Here is a 24,921-nt window from a genome sequence, read left to right on the forward strand (position 1 = left end):
ATATTTAAAAATATCTACAGGCATTCAGTGGGTAGCCAGGTTCAGGTGGGCAACAGCTTGCGGAAAGAGCTGTTTTTGAGCCTGGTAGTGCGGGCTCTGAGGCTCCTGTAGCGCCTCCCAGAGCGCAGGGGGGAGAACAGTCCATGGTTGGGTTGGGTGGGATCTCTGCTGATGCTCAGACCCCTCGAAGGCAGCGTTTGTGATAAATGTCTTTTATGGCTGGGAGCTGGGTACCGGTGATATGCTGGGCCACCTTGACGATCTGCTGTATGTCAGTACTTGTGTAAAATTCCCCATGATTACTGTGATGATGGTGATATTTCCCATAGCACCCAGCACTAGCTCGCCACCTCGGGTTCTTTATTTCATTCTTTCTATTTGGAGATACTTGCTTTTAATTAAACATTTTGTTAGTCTTTGAGGTTTTTCCAATATTATTATCACTATTATTATTTATTGTTATTAGCAGTAGTAGTAGTAGTAGTTGTAGTAGTAATAGTGTTAGTAGTAGTAATAGTAGTGGTAGTAGGAGTAACAGTAGTAGTAGTGATAGTAGTAGTAATAGTAGTGGTAGTAGTAGTAGTAGTAGTAGTAGTAGTAGTAGTGGTAGTACCAGTAGCTGTAGGGGTAATAGTGGTAATAGTAGTAGTAGTAGTAGTAATGGTACTAGTTGTAGTGGTAGCACTAGTAGCAGTTGTAGTAGTAATAGTAGTGGTGGTGGTAGTAGTACCAGTAGTCGTAGGAGTAATAGTGGTAGTAGTAGTAGTAGTAGCAGTAGTAGTAGTGGTAGCAGTAGTAGTAATAGGAGTAATAGGAGTAGTAATGGTACTAGTTGTAGTTGTAGTACTAGTAGCAGTAGTTGTTGTTGTAGTAGTAGTAATAGTAGTAGTGATGATGGTGGTAGTAGTAGTAGTAGTAGCAGTAGTAGTACCGGTAGTCATAGGAGTAATAGTGGTAGTAGTAGTAGTAGTAGTGGTAGCAGTAGTAGTAATAGCAGTAATAGTAGCAGTAGTATACTTTTTTTGAGATCCTCGTGAATTGTACTGAAAAATACTGCAGGTGATTGTTGTCCCACACTTTGTTCCCTAACAGGTACATGGTCGCTGTGTTTGCCAACACAACACAGTTGGTGATAACTGTGAGAGATGCCAGGACTTTCACAATGACGCCCTCTGGAGGCCAGGGGGAGAAAATGGAGCAAACATCTGCAGGAGTATGAGGCCTCCTTTTAATTTACATGTTCAGGCATTAACGGATTATTAACGCTTTAACGGCTGGTCTTTTCCAAAGTTACACCAGACCACAATACGCTTTATTTCCTGGCTTGGCAACAGGAAAAGGCGGTAAAAGTGAGCAGGTCAAGGGTCGGAATCACAGCAGTCTGACAGCACACAGAAACACTGTTCCTGTGGATGAAGAAGAGCTGTTTAAGCACACTTCTAACTATACAAAGTACTCCAGAATAATCTTTGAAAGCTTTTATTGTAATTGGCTTGACATAGTATCTCAGACTGTTAAAGGAGGGCCAGCAGGTTTCGGCCCCGTGAGCGTCACTGGGGGAGTAAAAGAGCCTACGATGAGCAGACAAGAGTTCACTTGTGATGAATGCCACGGGGCCGTAATGAGTCAGGCTCTTGTAAAAGTCCGAGATGTGTCAAGCCAATTTGAATAAAGGCTTTTAATGGACAATTTGGGAGTGCTTTGCATTTCTCTGTATTGGAAACAATTTTTAATATTCATTTCAAATTGTACAACAAAAACTGACATTATTAGTAGTATTATTATTATCATCATCATTACTAGTATCCGTATTAGTATTGAGTCAAAATAAACCTTTGCAAACACCCAAAACAGAATAACGACACTGACTGTCTCCTAGGGTGTAACTGTCATGGTCATTCTGAGTCGTGCCACTTTGACATCACCCGCTATGAGGCCACCGGCGGGCTGAGTGGGGGAGTGTGTGACAACTGTCAACACAACCGTGTGGGTCCCCAGTGTGAGCAGTGCAGGCCCTACCTCTACCAGGACGCCCAGAGGTCCCTGGAAGATCCAGAGGGATGCATCTGTAAGTTTCAGTGAGAAAATGAGACGTTCTCCATCTGAAAAGGAAATGTGTGGTTTAAATTTCCTGTTAGCTGAAAAATTAAGATTTGTGTTGTTTTCAACAATTGGCAGGTAACTGAAGGCTGTGGTTTGGAAAATGATCGCCGGTTCGAATCCTCGTGTTACCTTCGACTTGGTCGGGTGCCCCTACAGACACAATTGGCCATGTCTGTGGGTGGGAAGCCGGATGTGGGTGTGTGTCCTGGTTGCTGCACTAGCGCCTCCTCTGTCAGGGCGCCTGTTCGGGGGTGAGGGGGAAGTGGGGAGAATAGCGTGACCCTCCCATGCGCTACGTCCCCCTGGTGAAACTCCTCACTGTCAGGTGAAAAGAAGCGGCTGGCGACTCCACATGTGTTGGAGGAGGCATGTGGTAGTCTGCAACCCTCCCTGGATTGGCAGAGGGGGTGGAGCAGCGACTGGGGTGGCTCGGAAGAGTGGGGGTAATTGTCCGCGTACAACTGGGGAGAAAAAAGGGGAAAAAATCCCCCCCCCAAAAAAATCATCTGCTTTTCTCATATCAACAAATTCTAAACTGTTGGAGAAGCCTGTGTGTGGGTCTAACGTGCCAACACAGGAGATATCATGAAACACAAGTTGATGAAATGATTTATCTGTGCTTGTGCCCAAGACAACGGCAGGACTGATGATGACCGCCTGTTCAAACATGTCAGAGTACTCGGGACCGGGCAGGCTGGCATTTTGCATGAAGAAATAGCATCACAAACAAGATCTAGCATTTGACAAGCACCTGATACTAATTGCTGTGTAACTTTCACCCTGTTGAATTGGATGTTTGCTTTGCACTCCCATGTAAACACCTCTGCAACCTTCCCCACTTGTTTTCCCCAGCTTGCGACTGTGACCCCGCGGGATCTCAGGCCAATGGTTCGTGTGATCCCGTGTCGGGCCGTTGTGTCTGTAAGGACAATGTGGAGGGGGAACGTTGTGACCGCTGTAAATATGGCTTCTTCGGCCTCAGGCGAGAAGACCCCTCCGGCTGCCAGAGTAAGGATGGAGTCTGTTTTTCACATTACCACAACATGATCAGAATCTGAAGCACTTCAGTCCCTGGGCGCACACAGAAAATGAGCACGAGTTTTGCCCGGTGACATTGGTGCAGGGCAGATCAATATGGACAACAGAGATTGGTAAAGTAATACAAACCGATATTCACAGTATGTGAGAACTCGAGATCTCATGTGTATCACAAGCCATGGAAAGTACAGTACGAGCTATTTAGTCAACATTTAATTAGTTCATGAGTTCTATGAACCGTGTGTGATGTCGGTGTGATGTTTTTAAAGACAGAACAGCATGCCGAATTTCGCCACAAGAGGGCACTTTTACATAACCTCACACGAACAGGAACAGCTTTTGAATCCGTGGGAACAAAATCAGTTTAAACCGATCTGCTCCTTTTAAAAAAAATCTGGGTATTTTTCGGTGAAAATCGGTAAAAACCGAGAACGCTGAGCCTTGTGCATAGTACAGATTTTCACAGAGGGTATTTTTAGGAGCCTTGCAATGTTGGTACAAATAAAAACTACCGGGTTGGGCAGCATGGTGGCCCAGTGGTTAGCACTGTTGCCTCACAGCAATAAGGTCTTGGGTTCGAACCCCAGGCCATCCCAGGTCCTTTCTGTGTGGAGTTTGCATGTTCTCCCTGTGTCTGCAGTGGGTTTCCTATGGGTGCTCCGGTTTCCTCCCACCATCAAAAAGACATGCATGTTAGGGTTAATACTCCTGTGTGTGCCCCTGAGCAAGGCAATGGAAAGAAGAACTGGAGTTGGTCCCCGGGTGCTGCAGCTACCCACTGCTCCTACACAATAGGATGGGTTAAATGCAGAGAACAACTTCATTGTAACCTACAATGACAAAATAAAGTGGCTTTCTTTCTTTTCCTGGATTAAACTCACATTATTAGTAACAAAGCCCACAAAAATACACTTACTTCAAAATGCTTTGAAAAAATTTCAAAATACTATGAAATATTTCATATTTTGTGCTTTTACCCACTCAGAGCAACAACTGGGAGGTGTGTGTTTAATTGGTTCAGATCATGTCATTTCTTTCCGTTGTCCATTACAGAGAAGGAAACTAAAACTACCTTAAAATAGGTTGCTGTGACGAGTGATGAGGTTGACCCCACCCGTCTGATACTAACAAAAGGATAAAACAAACTCCCATCTGACTGTGATTTATTGTGTCGCTTACAGGGCCAGAATCCTCCCTGTCCTACAGTTTCAGATATGTTGATTAGGATCAGACTCTGAGGTTGGCCATGTGTGTCTCTGTAGTGTGTAGGTGTAACCTGCTGGGCAGCGTCCAGTCCCACCACGCGTGTAACCAGGACACAGGACAGTGTACGTGTGATCGTCTGGCGACGGGGCCAACGTGTGACCAATGTCTGGTAGGTCTCATCGACATTAGAGATACAAAATGATAGTTGAATAGATTGTGGCGTCTGGGTGGCGTAGCGGTCTATTCCGTTGCCTACCAACACGGGGATCATCGGTTCGAATCCCTGTTTTACCTCCGGCTTGGTCGGCGTCCCTACAGACATAATTGGCCGTGTCTGCGGGTGGGAAGCTGGATGTGGGTATGTGTCCTGGTTGCTGCACTAGCGCCTCCTCTGGTTGGTTCGGGGAGGGGAGGGGGGAACTGGGGGGAATAGCGTGATCCTCCCACGTGCTACGTCCCCCTGGCAAAACTCCTCACTGTCAGGTGAAAAGAAGCAGCTGGTGACTCCACATGTATTGGAGGAGACATGTGGTAGTCTGCAGCCCTCCCCGGCTCAGCAGAGGGGATGGCACAGCGACTGGGATGGCTCAGAAAAGTGGGGTAATTGGCCAAATACAATTGGGAGAAAAGGGGGAACCCCCCCCCCAAAAAAGACTGTACAACTATTCTTAACTGTTAAATTTTTAAAACAAAAATACTTTCTTTAACATAATTTCAGATCCGACCGTAACCCTAAATACAGTGTTCATGAGCACTACTATTGAAAGGAACCCCCCCCCCACCTCACCTTCCAAATTCATATATTCTCATTTAGCTATCACATAGTGTCAGTCCTTATATGAGAAGGTCAAGAAGTACCTTTAAAAGTGGAAAAATATCCTCCACCCTATTACTGACTGGGTACATGGAGTTCGTGGCATCGTAAGACAGTCACAGACTCGGCAGAGTCACAGTCACAGACCGGGCAGAGCCGTGTCTGCTTCTCGGTTTATCCTACAGTCACCTACTGAATGTCAACATCTCTGTATCGAGAGATCTGTGATCAAGAACATGATAAAGTTACTCCCATAATTATTTTAATTACAACTCTTTCTGCCTTTCTTCTTGTTTCTCCCCAGCCGGGGTACTGGGGTCTGGGGAACACAGTGTACAGATGTGCACCTTGTGACTGTGATATTGGAGGAGCACGCGGCACCATGTATGTAAACCTATGTACTGTATTTCCTCTTGTCTCCCTGGGCTTAGACCCAACATCAGTGGCCGGGAAATGGGAGGAATATCCTTACTAAGCACAGAAAATGCATGTTAAATCCCTGGTGGTCCCCAACGCCTAAACAGGTAGAACAGGGTACTAACATTGCCAGGGGGTTAGAGATTGCCCTCCTACCGGGACCGCCCCCCCCCCCCCCCCACACAGTGAAATGTATGTGATTCTAGTGCTGTAAATTTGGTTTTAGACTTTCCTGCAATTGCACATGTATGCCTGTTATTTTGAAATTAGTCCTCTAATTTGTTTGTTTGTTTCTTTCAACAGGTGCTCTACAGAGGACGGCCAGTGCCACTGTTTGCCCAACATGGTGGGCCGGAGATGTACCGACCCTGCCCCGGGACATTTTTTGCCCACCCTGGACTACTTCCTGTATGAGGCCGAGTTCGCTCATCCACTGGAGCAGAGTGGGAGTTCTTCTCTGGTGTGTGCGACACCCATGACCTCTGACCTTTAGCATGTTAGCGTGTGAGCAATGTTTGGAATAATTTCATTTATTTACAAGTTCAGCTGCTTTATGATAATCCCTAGTAGGATATTCCACATGATGGGCAGTGTAACAGTGTACGACCATGGATGTGTAGACTCGCTAGCCCATTGGCTAATGGGTCGGACCCTTTAGTTGACTGGTTAGCGCAGTCACCCGTGGTGTGGGGAACCCAGGTTTGATTCCCGCCTGCCCCCTGAATTCCCACTACATTTGGGGGCAGGCGGGAATCGAACCTGGCTTCCCCGCACCACAGGTGACTGCGCTAAACAGTCAACTAAAGGGTCAGACCCATTGGCCAACGGGCTAGCAAGTATACACATCCGTGGTCGTACACTGTAATATCATCATCCATTGTTTAACTCATTGGCGGTAACTGTTTGGACACACTCCTCTCTCAGCTGAATCCTTCAGTTCTGCCAAAGTGTGAGCAGTACTTCAGGGAGCAGGGCTACGACTTCAAGTTCAGCAACGGACGCCTTGTCTTAGTCAGGAAGACGAAGAGACAGGCTCGAAGGAGAAGACAGGGAGAGGTAGGATTTTCTGCTGATGTAAATGACCTTCTGAGGAAACACTTTGCAAAATGTTGTCCATGAATTCGTTGCTGTATGTAATTGTGTTGCTCATTTGTACCGGTTCTTCCAAAACATTTCATCTCAGCATTGAGTGCATGATGGGATTTATAAATCGGAATTTATTCACCAAGTACCATAAATGTGCTGAAATTTGCCTTGGTGTGACTAACGCGGGAACACATTTACAGCTCACATTGTACTGTAGTACATATTACAGGTACAGCAGGATGTCCGATTCACACCTACACAAACTGGTGGCTGTCAAGTTCTTATACTATAAGTGTTATTGGCTCTTTTATGCTTTGTTGTCAAATGATCTATTGGTGTTCTGTGATAATAATTGTGTACTTTTTTCTTGTCTACATGCACAATCGGGGTAATTCATAATATGAGAGAATGGTGATTGTAATCCATTACTGTTACTGGAAAATGCTATAAAATCACATTAAAGATAGTCCGGGAAAACTCAGTGACCAGATTTTTCTATTCCAATGTGTAAGAAGGGAAACAACATTTAAGTAAAGTGGTAAATGTTGTTTTAATTGCACGTAGCCTAATTAACAAACTTTGTTAGTCAAGATGCGCAATATAACGATACAATATAATTATCAGTAAGTAATCAGTAATCTGGAGTACACTTTAAAAGTAACCCTCTTAACCATGCCTGCGTGCAGTGGAGGACCATTCCGCTGGACCCTGGCTCGGCGCTGCAGATCGTGCCCCGTCAGAGGACGGCAGACACGCCAATCACCTGGACTGGCCCAGGATTCGTCAGGGTCCTGGATGGGGCAGGGCTAAGGTTCACCGTTGACAACCTTCCCACCTCCATGGATTACCAGCTAGTCATCCGCTATGAGCCTGAGGTACAGCGAAGACCAACAGCTCTGTAACAGAATGACTAGTATGTCATTTGGCACAAATTATGGAGTTTTCTATAGAAATGTGAGATATAAATGTAATGCTTGACCATTGTTAAGTTTAGAAACAAATGGTTAACAGCAGCTGTGGCATGTATGACAGAGTGTGTTTTAGTGACGCCTATTTGGGTCCCTTCATATTAAAATGATAATTTGCAGTCCCCTGATGACTGGTTCGCCTCCATCAGCATCGTCCCCCTTTCATCCGGTGACAGTGGCTGTACCAGTGACCCAACAGGAACCAGAACCATGACCCTACCGGGGAACACCAGGTCAGACATCTTCATTGAACATTGGTGTGTCTGTTTACCTGCGTCATGCTCCAGCCAGTAGCTAATATCCTTAACTTAGTTCTTCATATCTGGATTCTCACCATTCCTGAAAACTGCTGCTTTTTAGTAGTCATCAAGTTCTTCCAAAAAGTAGTCGACAATTCGATTAATCGCAGGAGATATATTTGTCACCCAGTAACTGTAATGCCCATGAGGGTTGTAATGTAACATGTTTAGTAATTTTTCTGGTGTTGGTTTTTGATGTTTATTCTGGTCACAGGGGGGCGCTCGAGGGGGCGCTCTAAGTTAACTGTTATCCCGGAAGTAGGAGAGTAAGGGAGGAGTGTTTGTATGCCATGGCTAGCGAATACACCAGCAGATGTACCGTTGTCGTTATACACGTTTCACTAAAAATTCCAAAACGCTGCTTTATGGTATTTGAGTTATTATTTAAAACGTTACACTGGCGACGAGGATGGGATTTTCCCCCCACTAACATGGCTGCCACATTGCCGTCGTTCCCTGCCTTTGATATAAGTGACGAACAGAACTCAGCTGTCCGTTGGAAGAAGTTGCTACAACGCTTTGAAAACTTCGTAGTTGCTCTGGATGTAAAGGATGACACAAGAAAGCGTGCGATGCTTCTACATGACGCAGGGGAAGGCGTACAGGACATGTTTGATACCCTCACTGACACCGGGGAAGCAAAGGACTACAAACGAGCAAAAGACAAACTGAGTGAGTACTTCTCCCCTAAAATCAACGACGTAGTCTACGAGACCTACAAATTCAGACAAGCCTGACAATTAGCAGGGGAAACACTCGACTCCTATCACACCAGGCTGCGGCAATTAGCCTCAACTTGCGACTTTCTTGGTGTTGAAAGAGATCAAAACTATGATCATTCAAACGTGCACATGTCATAAACTGCGGCGTCACGCGCTACAGAAATCAGAGATGGCGTTGACCGAACTCCTCTCACTCGGTAGAACCATGGCACTTGCGGAGATTCAATCATCGGGAATGGAACAAACACAGCACCGTGCAGCTCAAAGTAATCTAAGGGAAGATGTTCTGGCAGTAGATGTGGGGAGAGGAGCGGTAAAGAAAAGATGCTACAACTGCTCTGGTATCTTTCCCCACCGTGACGAAATGCCGTGCCCGGCACGGGGGAAAACATGCAGCGCGTGTGGAAAACAAGGACATTTCGCAAAATGCTGTCGCTCTAAGCGGCCACAAGGGGGCATTAGAGGTCGACATGAAGTGCATTATATACACACCAGTGTAAATAGTGGCGTCACATCTCAAGAAACAAGCAACGCAGGCACAGAATCTTCTGAGGAGTATCTGTACACGGTTTCCCCAATCAAAAGCAAATCTCCCACATGCAAAGATAAAGGTTAGTGACTGCAATATAAAAGTGATGCTTGATACAGGGGCAAAGGTGAATGTCATCGATGAAACAACTTACCAGAGACTGAGACAGAAGCCCTCACTCACCGAATGCACGGTTCCCATATTTCCTTATGGTTCACGCACACCACTGCCTGCCCTAGGAAAATTCACCTCATGGGTCGAATCCACATTACGCTTCACAAATGCAGCATTCCATGTGCTACAAGGAAGTAATGGCAGTGTACTGGGTTATGACACTGCCAGTCAGTTGGGACTAATCAAAACCATGATAGCTGGCTGCATCCCATGCCAGGCTGTTGTGCTTAATCACATGCAAGAATCTCTCCGCATGTCTGAGCTACCATCGTCACCATGGGAAAAAGTTGGTGTGGACTTCTGTGGTCCATTTCCTTCTGGTGATTACCTTTTGGTGGTCATAGATGAATACTCCATCCTGAGGTAGAGATTCTGCAGTCCACATCAGCCAGAGCCACGATCCCTAAACTTGACAAAATATTCTGTACACTGGGAAATCCACTAGAGGTAAAAAACTGACAATAGCCCACCCTTCCAAAGCTCGGAATATGCAGACTTTGCTACATACTTGGGTTTCAGGCATAGGAAGATAACTCCGATGTGCCCTCAGGCCTATGCTGAGGCTGAACACTTCATGCGTACTCTTGAAAAGACCATACGTGCTGCCCACGTTGAAGGTCGCCCATGGAAACAGACTCTGTACGCGTTCCTCCGCAACTACCGTGCCATGCCTCACTGCACAACTGGTATTGCGCTTGCAGATGTGCTGTTTGGTAGGCCCCTCAGAATCAAGCTGCCTGAATCTCCTCTTCCCTTCCAGTCTCAGGCTGATGCAAAGCTACGACAAGCAGATGCAGTGGCAAAGAACAGGATGAAACACAATGCTGACAGGATGCGTCATGCTGCTCCTTTGGCTGTGAAAGTAGGCGACAGGGTCCTGTGTTGTCAAAAGAAGGAAGGGAAGCTATGCCCTGCTTACAATCCCCACCCATACAGGGTCATCGCCATCAAAGGCTCCATGGTGACAGCCAAACACAATGACCATGTCATCACCAGAAACTCATCCCACTTCAAGATCTCCCGGTGGCTGAAAATCACCACTCTCAGCAATGTGGTTTGAAAGGCATGGCCTGGACCGAAATCCACCCTGAAATAATCCCAGAGCCCTTAGCACCTAACCCCCCTGGGCCACAGTCACCTGCTCAGAGATACCCAGTCAGGATAAACAGAAGACCCCCATCATACCTCACTGACTTTAAAGTGAACTGACTAAAAGGTATAATGCAAGAGAAAGTTTGAGTTGGACTGGTTAATAGTTATTGTTAAAAAAAATTAAGGAAAGAAGGGTTGTAATGGCCATGAGGGTTGTAATGTAACATGTTTAGTAATGTTTCTGGTGTTGGTTTTTGATGTTTATTCTGGTGGTCACAAGGGGGCGCTCTAAGTTAAGTGTTAAGCCCGGAAGTAGGAGAGTAAGGGAGGTGTTAGTATGTGCCATGGCTAGCGGTTACACCAGCAGATATACCGTTGTCGTTATTCACGTTTCACTAAAGATTCCAAAATGCAGCTTCATGGTATTTGAGTTATTATTTTAAAACTTTACAGTAACATCAACCAATTCTCGTCAAAAAGATTTCAAAAATAACCAGTAAAGGGTTAACTAATGTAGGCGGGTCCGACCTGGGGGTAGATGAAATAGCAGATCGATTGGCTCTGAGAGGCTGTTTACAAATGAGCTGCAATCCGATTGGACTAAACCCCCGCGCCCCTGACCAAGTCCATGACAAAGAGGGAGTTGGTCTCCGGGCGCTGCCCACTGCTCCTATAGTCCATGGGCCAGACGATATTTCGGTACACTCAAGGTGGCAAAACTTACTTATAATTTTTGAAAGGATCCACGTCTGTAGATGATATTTTGGTATGATAACCATTCCTGAGTGGCAGCTGTATCACAGTTATCAGCTCATGAACTTAACCACCCGCTAAACTAAATTGCATTTTAGACGCTGGTGCATATCCTGGTTTAGCCTCATGGTCAGGACATTTTTCAATGTTCTATAATATTGTCTTTGGTATCATTTTAAAGGGGACCTTCTTAGCTTTCATTCAAGCCCTGTTGTGGATATTTCTCACAAATATAGAGGTCACTTGAGCTCTTCAACCCGTCAATAACACATCTTTCTGCAATGTTCGCCTAAACTATATACTTTCTTTTAGCCCTGTGGCATCTAGGAATATCAGGGACACAAAACACAAAAACTGGAATACTCACAGGACTGTAAAGATTCAGAAAATGTATAATATACCCATTAGGCCTGTCAGATAGTATTTGAAATTCGAATGTACATTCGAATTATGGTAATAATATTCGAATTTGAATATGAAAATATGAAATTCGATTTTTTGTAATATATTTTTTTAATATATTTTTCCCCCTTATTAATATTATTATTCTTAATGCACACACGTTTAAATGGAAATAAATGATGGTTTCGTGAAACGTATTTTATGAAAATAAGCATAGCCTACATCCGTAGTAAAACCGGAAATTAAAAAGCTCTTGTCAGTTCCCACGCCGAGCGGGCGGGCTCATAGAACACAGGAAATGGCGGAATCCGAGAAGAACGTTGGCTGTGACCCAAGCGCTAGCACTAGCACTAGCACATCTCCTGCGAGAGTCATTCATACTCCACAACATCTGAGAAGTTACGTATGGAAATTCTTTGGGTTTTGGGCTGTTAATGGGAAAATCGAAGAGAGAACCCGTGACAAAGTTGTTTGCAAAATATGCAAGACAGAACTGTCCTACCGCACCACCACTACCAACCTGAGCAATCATCTCGATGCTAAACATCCCGAAAAGCTAGCAGACGATTCCGTAACGTTTACCGGTACGTCAACTCCTGCCCAGGCCAAGCAACAACGCCTGGACAACTTTACAAGAACGCCCACCTTATCTGCTGCGAAACAAGAAGCGTGCACCCAGAAACTGGTGTATCACATATGCAAAGACATGAGGCCCATCAGCACCGTTGAAGGGGTAGGATTCAGGGCATATAGTGAGGAACTTGAACCAAGGTACAAGGTACCCTGTCGTGCCACTGTCACAACTCGCATCGAAAAAACCCACAAGTACGCAGTGGCCAAAATGAAAGAAACACTGAAAGACACTTATATCGCAATAACCACAGACGGATGGACCTCTACCGCAACCAAGTCATTTGTAACAGTGACGGCCCATTGGATAGACGAGGACTGGGAACTACATGAATCCATTCTCAAAACGAAAGAGCTCAAGGAGAGCCACACAGCAGAGAATGTAGGCGCGTGCATTCAATCCGTCTTGGATGAATACGGTATCACAAAGGAGCACCTGATTGCTGTCACTACCGATAACGCGGCGAACTATGTAAATGCAGTCGAGACGCATCTGGAGACTGTGAACGTGCCATGCGTTGCGCACACTGCCAACTTGGCTGTGCGTAAAGGCCTCGCTGTCAGAGCCATCGAAACGGCCATAAGCCGACTGAAAGCAGCAGCCACACATTTCCACAAATCCCCGACCGACAAGTGCCTTCTCGAAGAGAAACAACGACTTCTGGGGTTGAGCGTGTCTTTTCTGATGCGGGAAACATAGTCACCAAAAAAAGGAGCGCTCTCGAGTCTGAACACGTGGACGCTTTGGTTTTTCTCGCAAACCACTATTAGCACAACTTCTTATACTACTACAGTGAGTAGGACTCTTGATTTTATTTTTTTAAGCCCCATGGGTCATGGATAATTTACTATGCCTATGTTACTTACGGTAAATTCGTTAACACCATCTGGCCTTTTCCTAGTCAGATTTATTTTACTTGTATGTTACTTAGAGTAGGCCCTAGTTAACATCATCTGGCCTTTTCCTTGTCAGATTTATTTTATGTTTAGGGGTGCTCAACAACAGTTTTTGGACTAATATGTGCGGACAATGTGCTGGAGTTGTATGTTGTCATAAATATGCTGTTAATAAAAACACGGGCTACAATAGACTTACTCTCTCTGTATTGATTTTTGGGGGTGATATGCAAATTCAAGGTATTTGAATGCCATTCGAACCTCAGTGTGTAATATTCGTTATTCGTTCGAGGCCTATTTTTGGCATTCGTTCACAGCTCTAATACCCATACTATTTCATTGTGTGAGGTGATTGTGAGCCTTAAATGAGAACTAGACCAAAGCCAGTTAGGTCACAAACTGGTCTCTATACATTTGTTTAAATACACAATCAAAATACATGATAAAAAGGAATACCATAGTGAGGTAATGAACTATTTTAATATTTTAAACAACATTGATATTTACATATACTTAGTCAATGATACATGTAATCCCATATCATTAGTGGGTATATGTAATGGTAATGGGTAGGGTAATGGGTATATGTGAATATGGTTACATTATTGTTATCAAGCTCTGGGTAACCAAGTCCAGAATCAACATCCTGTGCATCAATAGACTACTACCACAGTAATACCATCAGAATCATCACACTGTCATTCATCAAACTGCTCGTTTCTCTCATCATCTGACTCCCCAAGTTCAAAGTCCAGTTCTGGACCATCCTGCTGTTTTTGGTTACTGCAGGTCTGTAACCTGCACATGTCTGTGCATGGAAGTCCATTTGACAGGCACATGCAGCTTGGCATTTTGCATGAATGCACACACTTGCATGTTAGCATTTCCAAGACCACATCTGGTGCAGGTGGGGAGCGCATCCAGTAAATGGCCAGCTTGCCTTCATCGTCTGTCCATCCATACTCAGTAGGGCTTGGCACCACAGGGTTAGCCTGCAGACAGCACTTCCATATTGCTGCCTGATAGTTGGCTCGTTGAACATGGATAAAGAGACAGTCTCTACATGGTGGCAGCTGGCTGGACTCAACCTCTCCCCTTTTGGTGCAGAAGAGCTGGTAACGCAGTCTGTTCACCTCAGCAGTGCTGCTATTAGCAATATACATCCAACAGGTGAACTGCTCAATTTTCTGGAACGGCTCATCACTCACATTCCATGTCTGTCCCAGTTGACTAAAAGTCTTTTGGCAGGAAGTGTGCTTTCTCACTATCTTCAGGGCATTCAGCTTCCCTCGACCAGCGAATGCACTGACAGTGTCGCAGCCTGTGAAGGCATGTAAGCCAATTAGGCTGTCACAGATGCTGTCTCCAAGTGAACTTGCCAGTTTGGTGATGTCGACAAACCGTGTGCAGTTCTGAGTCCCACACTTCTGGTAGATGGGACAGGTGATGTCCTTCTGGAAGCCAAGACAAAGCACCATGACATCAGTGTCCTCAGCTGTGATGATAACTGACTTTGAGCCCGCATTTGCTGCATGCAATGCATGCAGGAGCAGACGGGTGTCAGCTTCTTCATGTGTGGAGTGCAGTTCTGCTGCTTCCTCACACCCATCTTCTGTCAACTTGTAGCAGGTTTCCTCACAGGTCATGTACAACACCTTGCCATGCAGCATAGCTCTGTATCGTGGGAGTTTCCACTCTTCCACCAGAAACTTGATGAGACTGGTCTTGTTGGAGGAACTGCACAGAAATTTTCTCCACTGCTGGACGTGGTGTCCCCCTCCAAGATTCTTGTACTGGAGAGTGATGTCTCCACCCCGGTTCAGTCGTTCAGCATCTTTGATCGAAGTCTGGTGATAGACATCAAAAACAACATCAATCCTCCCACTCTGTGCTCCCTCATGGAGGACCTGGGTCAAGGCTGACTCTGCCACCTGTGCAAAGGTTTTGTTGTTGCCATTCATTTTTTGGACCAGGCTCATCCCATCAATGATGGAAGTAGATGGGATTGGGATGTCTTCTGCAGGAGATACATTCTTTTCAAGCTCTCTGGCAAGTGCAGCCTTGTTTGTTTTTCGTAAGGACCCATCAGCATTTGCCAGTGCCCATGGTAGTGGGCCCAATGGGTAGGCAAGGACATCCTTCAGATTCACCTTCCTGCTTTCAGCCACCAGGATCATGTGACTGAAAAGGTTTCTATCTGCCTTCAGAACCACATCCTGTGCTTTCTTTCCATGAGCTTGTTTTGTGCTGACATTGGAGAATGTTTTCAGACTTTGCTTGGTCATCTTGTCGTGGAATTTCACAGGTGGTGGGTCTGCATCTAACCTTGTTTGCTGGAATGCTTGGTAGGCCTCTTCTCCTTTCTCAAGAGCTCTCAAGAGATCTATGGTCACATCAGGTGGAGCCATGTTGCCAGTGGAGAGGCTAACCAAATCAATCTCATCAGGGGACATAGGATTGAGCCAGTTATTCTCCATAAGGTCCATGAGAGACTGGACATCTGCTTCATCTCTCTTGATCCTTGGACTCTGTAGATCTGGATGAGACCATTTGCACCTGCCTTGACCTGTCAGGTCTCTCAGCTGTCTGAGGTACATGCTTCTATACTCAGCTGTGAGATAATATTTAGTCACAGCTCCTGGCTTCAAGCTGAATCCCTTTGTCCCTCCAGCTGTTTGGGTGTCTTTGTTCACCGTTTCTTCTATAGCTTGGTCAACAGGGATTCGGCCAAAGGGATTGGTGGAGCCCAGTTGGACTGAGAAGCCTCTTTCCATGAATTCTGTGTACACATCTGGGTGTGTGATGGGCAGCTCAGACATCTGGGCGTAGTAGTAGGGGAGGTAGCGTGCATAATTCATCCTGTCATAAGCAAAGCACCATGGGATCATTGCTCGAATGCTAGCCAAGTGTAGCATCCAGTCTCCCTCTCTGGATGCTCGGATGAGCCCCAACAAGATTTCAACCATGTCCAAATAGGACATCCAGAAGTTCGAGAGGCTGCCGTTTCCACCTCTAAGGAACTCACGGTAGACTTCAAATAGATCCATGATGCGTGTACAAGAGCTGTTCTCGAGGACCTCCTTCAAAGCATGTTGTGAGACTTCTTTCCCAAGGCTGTCAATGGTCTTCAGTGTCTCATTCAGGTGAACCATGTCATTCCTGTGAGTTTCTTCCAACCAGGACAGGACACTATTCAAGGTCAGTCGCATGAGAGCCTCATACAGGAGCTTGTGTAGTCGCACTGCCCTGTTGTACTTGCGGCCATCCATAACACCAGCAATTGAGCCTTCTGCAATCATGCCAGACTCAATGCAGAGGTCTTTGAGTCCAGCATCTTGGAAACGCTTTCCTATTATTGCCAGCAGTGTGCAGATGGTGTGGAATACCCCAAGCCTAACGATGATATCATGGAACTTGTCATGGTGTTTCCATGTGATCTCGACAGCCTTCGCATACAGGGCTTGGTCAAAGACACAGACAATCTTCCTCAGGCCTAAGCACTGCATGATGCTCAGTGACTGGTTAAGCACCTCGTTGACAGTAGACATTTGTGTCGCTGGAGCATTGATGGTAGGCAGATAGCCTATATTGTCGGGGATGACCGTCATCTCTCCTCGAGTCAGGATGTTGAAGCCTGTCCAGCTGCTGACTGACTGTTCTTCTTGTTGTGACATGCGTGCTAGGACCCAAATAAGGTTTTTCTCTCTGGCAAGCTTAGTATTGGCTGCAGTATCGGCATCTGACTTTTTGCTTTGTGGTGGCCCTACCCGTTGTCCAGCATTGTAAGTTGGTAACATTGGTGGGGGTCCATCAATGCTTCTCTTCTTTGTTTTGGGAACAGTGGGCATGGGTTGGACAGGAAGTGGGTTGACTGGCTTTGCTTGCACAGCAATCCCATTGACTCTGTGAGATGTTCCCTCACCACTGACAGTTTCTTCAAGACGGTCGATATTGTCCCAGGCTAAAGTTGTGAATATGCCAGGATGGATGTTAGCTGGAAGGGCAATGCCACTCCCTGATGATGAGAGTTTCTGGAGACACAGGGCAGTGTTGATCTCTTCCATCTGTGAATAGGACACACTGTGACCAAGTCGGTTGAGGATGTTTATCAACTCTACATTTCCTGTCAACGATTTGACACTGAATGGCAGAACAATGTGCTTGGAAGGCTCTGTATTTCCACATGTCACTGCATATACTATGTCATGGCCAAATGACTGCAGAAGGCACTGCACTCTCTGGGATGCATGATCAGGATCATTTGAGCCTGTGAGTAGAGAGTACAGGAAGATAATGAGCGACTCTGGAATGGTAGGACATTCTGCTTCTGGTTTGACTTCAGGCGGCCAGGTTTGAGGAACATCTTGACTTTTAATGTCTGCTCTCAATTTGATGGCTGCTTTGGCTATAACATCTTGTGCACTGACACTTTTCAGGGTCTGCAGCTCCCTTTTGAGAGACTGATTTTCTTTGGAGAGTTCCCTCATGGACAAGTTATCGGGATAGAGGAGGGATTTTCCTTTCTCATCAGGGAATATCTGCAAGGCTCCAGCAAACTCACTCTCCAGGTTTCGCCTTATGTGCTTCTTGGTTGATTCCTTGACTTGGGCAATGCCTTGGGAGTTCATTGAAGCTACCAGTCTAGAAGAGAGATCAGTCATTGTCATCACTTGAGGATGCCAAAAAGCTCCATCCTGATGAAGAGGAACAGCTCATTGTATGCCTTATTCACAGCAGCTTCATACTGGGCTGCAGCATCATCATCTTCATTGCTGGCAACCTCTCCTTTGGAAACCTCTTCTTTGGTATAAAGTCTATAGCATGACCTGTGGTAGTGCCCTTCAGCTGCTACAAGGTCTCTACTCACAATGGCAAGGATTCTGCTGTCCCTTTTCTTTGTGGCTGCACTCCTGATCTTTGCATCAGCTCGCAGTTCTCGACACTGCACCAGTACTTCTCTCGTATTCTGTCTCTTGGAATATTTGCTGTTTTTCTGACAAAATACGCACTCTGCATCATAAGTCCTAGATGTACTTGGAGCATGTCGAGCTACTCTCTTAGATTGTTTCTCTTCAGCAGAGACACAACTTTTCTTTTCTTTTGCAAGGAGGCCATCAAGAATTTGCTTCATAGTGAAGATACTGCGACACTTTCTGTGGTAGTAGATTGCTGGAATCTGTCCCTCAGGAATGTCTTTTGCCAGTTTCAAAACTGGTGCATGATTTCGTATCTGAGCTGCCCTGAGCAGAGTTCTCCATGAGTCGACACTTTGTAGTGAAACCAGCTTATCTGTATCATCAGAACAGTGGATAATGCACTCCACCCGTGGGCGCTTTGGTATTGGGTAAAAACTTGCTTGTTCACCAGTGGCCATATTCAGTCAGTTTTCACCTGCCACATACAAACAAATACATGTAACTTAGGTGTATGAACACTACTAAAACAAAGTTTACTTTGCTTCACCAGCGTCATATTACCATTATTTACCTTACATAGCCACAAATAGATACATTACCTAGTTGCTATGCAACAGCTGTATTTTGTCCACATGAGGCCGCTAAAATCAACACAAGATGAAAGTTCCTCGTAGCCACTTTAACTAATCATATTAACATATACATTAAAAGAACATGCTAACATTATGGGAAATTAGCTTACAGTCTTCTCCAGAGTGAGACAAGAAGATAGATACCAGTTTCCTCTATATGTGTTTAGTAGAAAGCTATCTGGCTGCACGTTAGCCTAGCTTAGCACAATGAATGGAAGTACACAGTACTGGTTATCCTTGGTTGTTGGCCAACTAAGAACTGTCCCAGAGTTTAAGCTAGGCTAATCAGTACCAGGGGTGTTGAAATGCTATATTTGTAAAAATCTGGGCAAATACACAATCGTGAGAGGCACAGAAAGAGGTTTCCTGAAAGAAAAATGAAATAGCTGCTCATTTGGAAAGGTTATCATGTATTATTTTACTTCTGTTAGTGTACCAAATAAAATGGCACCAGTAAAGTTGTGTCACCTTGGGTGATATCGATATCTGGTCTGACCCATGGACTAACTGGCTTTGGTCTAGTTAGTTTCTTAGTAATAATGCCCTTCTAATTTAAGGTTCACAATCACCTCACACAATGAAATAGTATGGGTATATTATACATTTCCTGAATCTTTACAGTCCTGTGAGTATTCCAGTTTTTGTGTTTTGTGTCCCTGATATTCCTAGATGCCACAGGGCTAAAAGAAAGTATATAGTTTAGGCGAACATTGCAGAAAGATGTGTGTTATTGACGGGTTGAAGAGCTCAAGTGACCTCTATATTTGTGAGAAATATCCACAACAGGGCTTGAATGAAAGCTAAGAAGGTCCCCTTTAAAATGATACCAAAGACAATATTATAGAACATTGAAAAATGTCCTGACCATGAGGCTAAACCAGGATATGCACCAGCGTCTAAAATGCAATTTACTTTAGGGGGTGGTTAACTTCATGAGCTGATAACTGTGATACAACTGCCACTCAGGAATGGTTATCATACCAAAATATCATCTACAGACATGGATCCTTTCCAAAATTATAAGTAAGTTTTGCCACCTTGAGTGTACCGAAATAGGAAATTTTGGGCTCTGGCCCATGGACCACTAGTGTGTATATAGAGATGGTTAAATGCAGAGAATAAATGTCATTGTATCTATGTACAGTGACAGTAAAGTATTTTCTTGCCTGTCTGGGCTGTTAAATGACTGAATATGGGTCACTTTCTGATTGAAGATAAGGGTATAAAATAAAGCTGCACTGCTAGTTGCAGTCTGTTTCCCACATTACAAGAAATGTGAATGGGTCTTGCAGAGCACAATCTAACTTTGCGTAAATGGTTAGCGTAGTGTGTATCTAAAATTGATTAGAGTGAGATTAAAGGCATTTAGGAAGGCACTATGTGTTCTGTTCGTGTTTTCAACTGTCACTAAAGTCACCAGTTAAAGGGAAATTTCACCGATTTTCAACCTCAAGTCCACGTATTAATCTGAGGGTTGACGTTAACGTACGCAATACTTGTCAATGCTGTCTGCTTCATCGTAGCCCGCTATAGCAACCTGGCTTACTTCTGACACCAGTGACGTCAGCAGATAATGTCGTTTTCTCTGGCGGCACAGTGGTTAGCCCTGTCGTCTCACAACAAGAAGGTCCTGGGTTCGAACCCCGGGGTTGTCCAACCTTGGGGCAGTCACCCCAGGTCGTTCTCTGTTTGGAGTTTGCATGTTCTCTCGGTGTCTGCGGTGGGTTTTCTGTGGGTGCTCTGGTTTCCTTCATCATCAATAAGACATGCATGTTAGGGTGTATACTCTTTCCTGTCTGTGCTCCTGACCGAGGCATGGCAAGAAGAACTGGAGTTGGTCCCTGGGTGCTACACAGCTAGGATGGGTTAAATGCAGAGCTTAATTTCCCTACAGGGATCATTGAAGTATATCCCAAAAAATAAGATTTTAAGTAGCGATCTAAGCATCGGCTTTGGGTTGATGCAGTTGCCCACTGGGGACCGGGGTTCGTGTCCCGGTCTCGTCAGATCCGACTATGGCCGGACTCGATGAAGCAGCAATCATTGGCAACGCTGTCTTCGGGAGGGGGGCGGAGTCGGCTTGTGTTCGTCACGTGAATGCGTCTCTGTGTGTGTCGGAAAAAACAGTGGCTCGGCCTGGAGTCGCCTTGTCACGAAAGTGGGGAGGCGTCTCCTTTGAGACTGCCGGCCGGAGAGATGCAGTTGGCGAACGCATGCAGTACGAGGGTGGGTGTTTGAATTAAAATAGGGATCGATTGGCCACTAAATTGGGAGAAAAGGGGAAAAATCAGAAATAAATTTATAAAAAAAAAAGATTTGAATTGAATTGAAGTGGTTATAGTTTCAAAAGACTAGACAGACCACTAGCACTCGTAGTTCTGACCATAAACGGTGGCGGCAATCTGACAGCGTTATACCCATGACTTGCTGGGATCGCCGCCGTCGGTATCATTGATGGTCGCTAAACCAAAAAACAGGGATAGCGGGAGTCTTTCCTTCTCTAAATACCTTAAATTCTGTTTATTTCACATGGCATAACATAGAAAACGATTGTTCAAACAAATCCATGTTCAACTGCAACCAAAGTTATGTCCACCTTCAGTCGTCAGAAGGCCATCTCAAAAGCCTGCTATGATGCACTATGATGGAAATACAAGGTCAACTTTGGCTATGACGCATGAAACTACTTAGCAAGCTCGCCAACAAACACTTATAGCCACAGGTTGAATAAAGTTTACCCACAGCGCCCCCCAGCTGCATATCTGCTGTAGAAGCATTGCCACTGCACAGTGCTAAAACCACAGATGAACGATTAGTCTACAACTATGCACAGTGTCTAGTGGTTTTGATAGTCGACTATTCTGTGAAAAACCTACCATATACATGATTTGACAAAATGTTGTATAACTGGGGGTAACAGACGGTGAGCAGACTATAGACAACAGCAGTAAGGGCAAGGTGTTAACCTCAGTATACCTATTTATATAGACATATCTGACTGAGCGTAGCTAGAATATGTATACCATTTATATCATATTACTGCTGACTAAACTACACTGAACAAAATTATATAGAGATCACATGCAACAATTCTAAATATTTTATCGAGCTAAAGTTCCTATAAGGAAATCGGTTAATTGTAGTAAAATCATCAGACTAGGCACTAATCTCTGGATTTCATCCGACTAAGGATTGTCATATGCCTCTCTTGGTCGTGATTTCACTGACAAGGACTCTTAGGCTCATAGAGTTATGCTGACATCAGAACTTTGCTTAAAAAAACAAACAAAAAAACCCCCAAATTGTCACATGCTACATCCAACGTGTACATGACTGTTGTTATGTGTCGACGTTTCGACATACATAGTTCCGCTTGATTACTACTGAAATATGTTTGTTTCTAGGGGTGCTGTTTTGGATGCTCCAGTGTGCCTGAATACAGGGGGACGGTACTTCGTGGACATCACCTTTAGAAAACAGCCCAGCTCCGACTCCAAGTCCAGCTCACACCTCCTGGTTGACTCTGTAAGAATACCTTTAGATAAATGGGGTTGTACTTGGGCAACTCCCAGGTGCGAATGGATGTAACCATTCAAGTCTTGAGCAGGGTGTCGGTGACAAATGTCTTCTGTGCTTAGCTACTTTTGCCATGGCAGTTAAAATGATTTAAACATTGACTTTACTGCCATTGCTGTCTTTTTTTCCCCAGATGGGTCTTGTTCCCAGGTTAGAATCAATCCAGGACTTTTGTTCCCAGAGAGATCTGAATTTGTTCCGCCAGTTCCGCTGTGTGGGACTCACCGCTGAGCTGGGCCAGGGAGGAAGCATGCCTGAGGTGTGTGAGGGCCTCATAGGCAGCATGTCTGCCAGGATCAACAATGGAGCTGTGCGTAAGTAATGCAACGCAACAAAATGCAGTGCAGCACAGCATGACACACAACACAACACAAATCGCAGCATGATACAAGCCATTTGGTGGATGCTTTCATCCAAAGGTTTTGCACAAGCACACAAATTTGCGATTTAGGCCCAGATCTACTAAGAGAAGCACAAATTAGTGCAAGTTTACCAGCAATTAGTGAAGATGGAAGTGACCAATTTAGCACAGCGTCTATGAAAACTGGGCAGGATAATTAACATAGGCACAGTCTTCATTCATTCATCATCAGCCGCTTCTCCAGGGTCGGGTCACGGTGGCAGCAAGCTAAGTAGGGCACTCCAGACGTCCTTCTCCCCAGCAACACCCTCCAGCTCCTCCTTGGGGATCCCAAGGCATTCCCAGGCCAGATTGGACATGTAGTCCCTCCAGCGAGTTCCAGGTCTACCCCGGGGTCTCCTCCCAGTTGGCCGTGCCCAGTAAATCTCCAAAGGAAGGCGCCCAGGAGGCATCCTAATTAGATGCCCGAACCACCTCAACTGGCTCCTTTCAACACGAGGGAGCAGCAGTTCTATTCCGAGCTCCTCCGGATGACCTAGCTCCTCACCCTATCTCTAAGGCTGAGCCCAGACACCCTACGGAGGAAACTAATTTCAGCCGCTTTTACCTGCGATCTCACCCTTTTGGTCACTACCCAAAGCTCATGACCATAGGTGAGGGTTGGAATGAAGATTGACTGGTAAAATGAGAACTTGGCCTTAAGGCTCAGCTCCCTCTTCACCACAACGGTCTGGTACAATGTCCGCATTACTGCTGATGGAAAAAAAAAGGCATAGTCTTGTTAATATAAATACATTTTGCACGTGTCCCTTCAACTCCAACTATTTTAGCCTACTCTGCTGTAAAACCTCTGGTTGGATTGAGGGCATCATGGTTGTGTTGTATATGAGAACTTAACGTGATTCTGCTCTCTTCACATTGGTGCAATAAGGACTTGTGCCAGTGTGGGTAATAATGGTCCATGTAATGCTTATCAGTTCAATATTCTTATTTCAAATTGATAATAGGAAATTAGAATAATGGATTCAATATTTCAAAATCACTTGATCCTCAAAAAAAAAAAAAGAAAAGTTGGGATTTAGGGCCTCATTTTTTTTTTCAGTTTTCTGCTATTTGTTAAATAGCTTGATAAATGGAAAAACCTAGTTCCCACCTCTGGTATACCAGAGGCAAACAAATTAAGCGAAGCAGTTTCATTTTTTACTGAAAATACATGGTTCCTTCTGGTCTGTGGTTCCAGATATGCTTCAGTTTCCTCCAGCGAATCGAGTATAATGTGACTTGGTAGGCTATAAAATAACAACGTTTTCATCTGGCTTTGTAAATAACTCATCTTCTCATCTCATCATCAGCCGCTTTTCCAGGGTCGGGTCGCGGTGGCAGCAAGCTAAGTAGGGCACTCCAGACGTCCCTCTCCCCAGCAATGCCCTCCAGCTCCTCCTGGGGGATCCCAAGGTGTTCCCAGGCCATATTGGACATGTAGTCCCTCCAGTGAGTTCTGGGTCTACCTCGGGGTCTCCTCCCAGTTGGCCGTGCCCGGTAAACCTCCAAAGGAAGGCGCCCAGGAGGCATCCTAATCAAATGCCTGAACCACCTCAACTGGCTCCTTTCAATGCAAAGGAGCAGCGGCTCTACTCCAAGCTCCCTCCAGATGTCCGAGCTCCTCACCCTATCTCTAAGGCTGAGCCCAGACACCCTACAGAGGAAACTCATTTCAGCCACTTGTATCCGCAATCTCACCCTTTCGGTCACTACCCAAAGCTCATGACCATAGGTGAGGGTTGTAATGAAGATTGACTGGTAAATTGAGAGCTCTGCCTTCCAGCTCAGCTCCCTCTTCGCCACAACAGTCCGGTACAATGTCCGCATTACTCCTGATGCTGCACCAATCTGCCTGTCAATGTCCCGCTCCATCCTACCCTCACTCGTGAACAAGACCCCAAGATACTTGAACTCCTTCACTTGAGGCAACAACTCATCCCCAACCCGGAGGGAGCAATCCACCATTTTCTGGTAAAGAACCATGGCCTCAAGACTTGGAGGTGCTGACTCTCATCCCAGCCATTTCACACTCAGCTGCAAACTGGAGGTCGTGTTCTGATGAAGCCAACAAAACCACATCATCTACGAAGTGCAGAGATGCAATTCTGAGGTTCCCAAAATAGACACTCCTCACCTTGGCTGTGCCTTGGGATCCTGTTCATGAATATCACAAACAGAATCGGAGACAAGGGACAACCTTGGTGGAGTTCGACAACCACCAAAAACGTGTTTGACTTTATGCCAAGAATGCGGACACAGCTCTC

General features: G+C 45.3%; 1 protein-coding gene across 1 annotated transcript in view; it reads left to right on the forward strand.

The window, feature by feature from the left end:
* Positions 1–24,921, forward strand: part of lamb4 (laminin, beta 4) — a 97,198-nt gene that overhangs the window by 48,613 nt on the left and 23,664 nt on the right. Inside the window, exons 8-19 of the mRNA XM_056282362.1 lie at positions 1,093–1,213; positions 1,880–2,068; positions 2,956–3,111; positions 4,404–4,516; positions 5,466–5,545; positions 5,882–6,038; positions 6,254–6,262; positions 6,503–6,634; positions 7,351–7,539; positions 7,753–7,865; positions 22,083–22,203; positions 22,388–22,568. Coding sequence (XP_056138337.1) covers positions 1,093–1,213; positions 1,880–2,068; positions 2,956–3,111; positions 4,404–4,516; positions 5,466–5,545; positions 5,882–6,038; positions 6,254–6,262; positions 6,503–6,634; positions 7,351–7,539; positions 7,753–7,865; positions 22,083–22,203; positions 22,388–22,568 — 1,561 coding nt within the window. The remainder of the gene's footprint in view (positions 1–1,092; positions 1,214–1,879; positions 2,069–2,955; positions 3,112–4,403; positions 4,517–5,465; positions 5,546–5,881; positions 6,039–6,253; positions 6,263–6,502; positions 6,635–7,350; positions 7,540–7,752; positions 7,866–22,082; positions 22,204–22,387; positions 22,569–24,921) is intronic.

This window comes from Lampris incognitus, chromosome 6 (genome assembly GCF_029633865.1).
Source record: "Lampris incognitus isolate fLamInc1 chromosome 6, fLamInc1.hap2, whole genome shotgun sequence".
NCBI classification, from domain to species: Eukaryota; Metazoa; Chordata; class Actinopteri; order Lampriformes; family Lampridae; genus Lampris; species Lampris incognitus.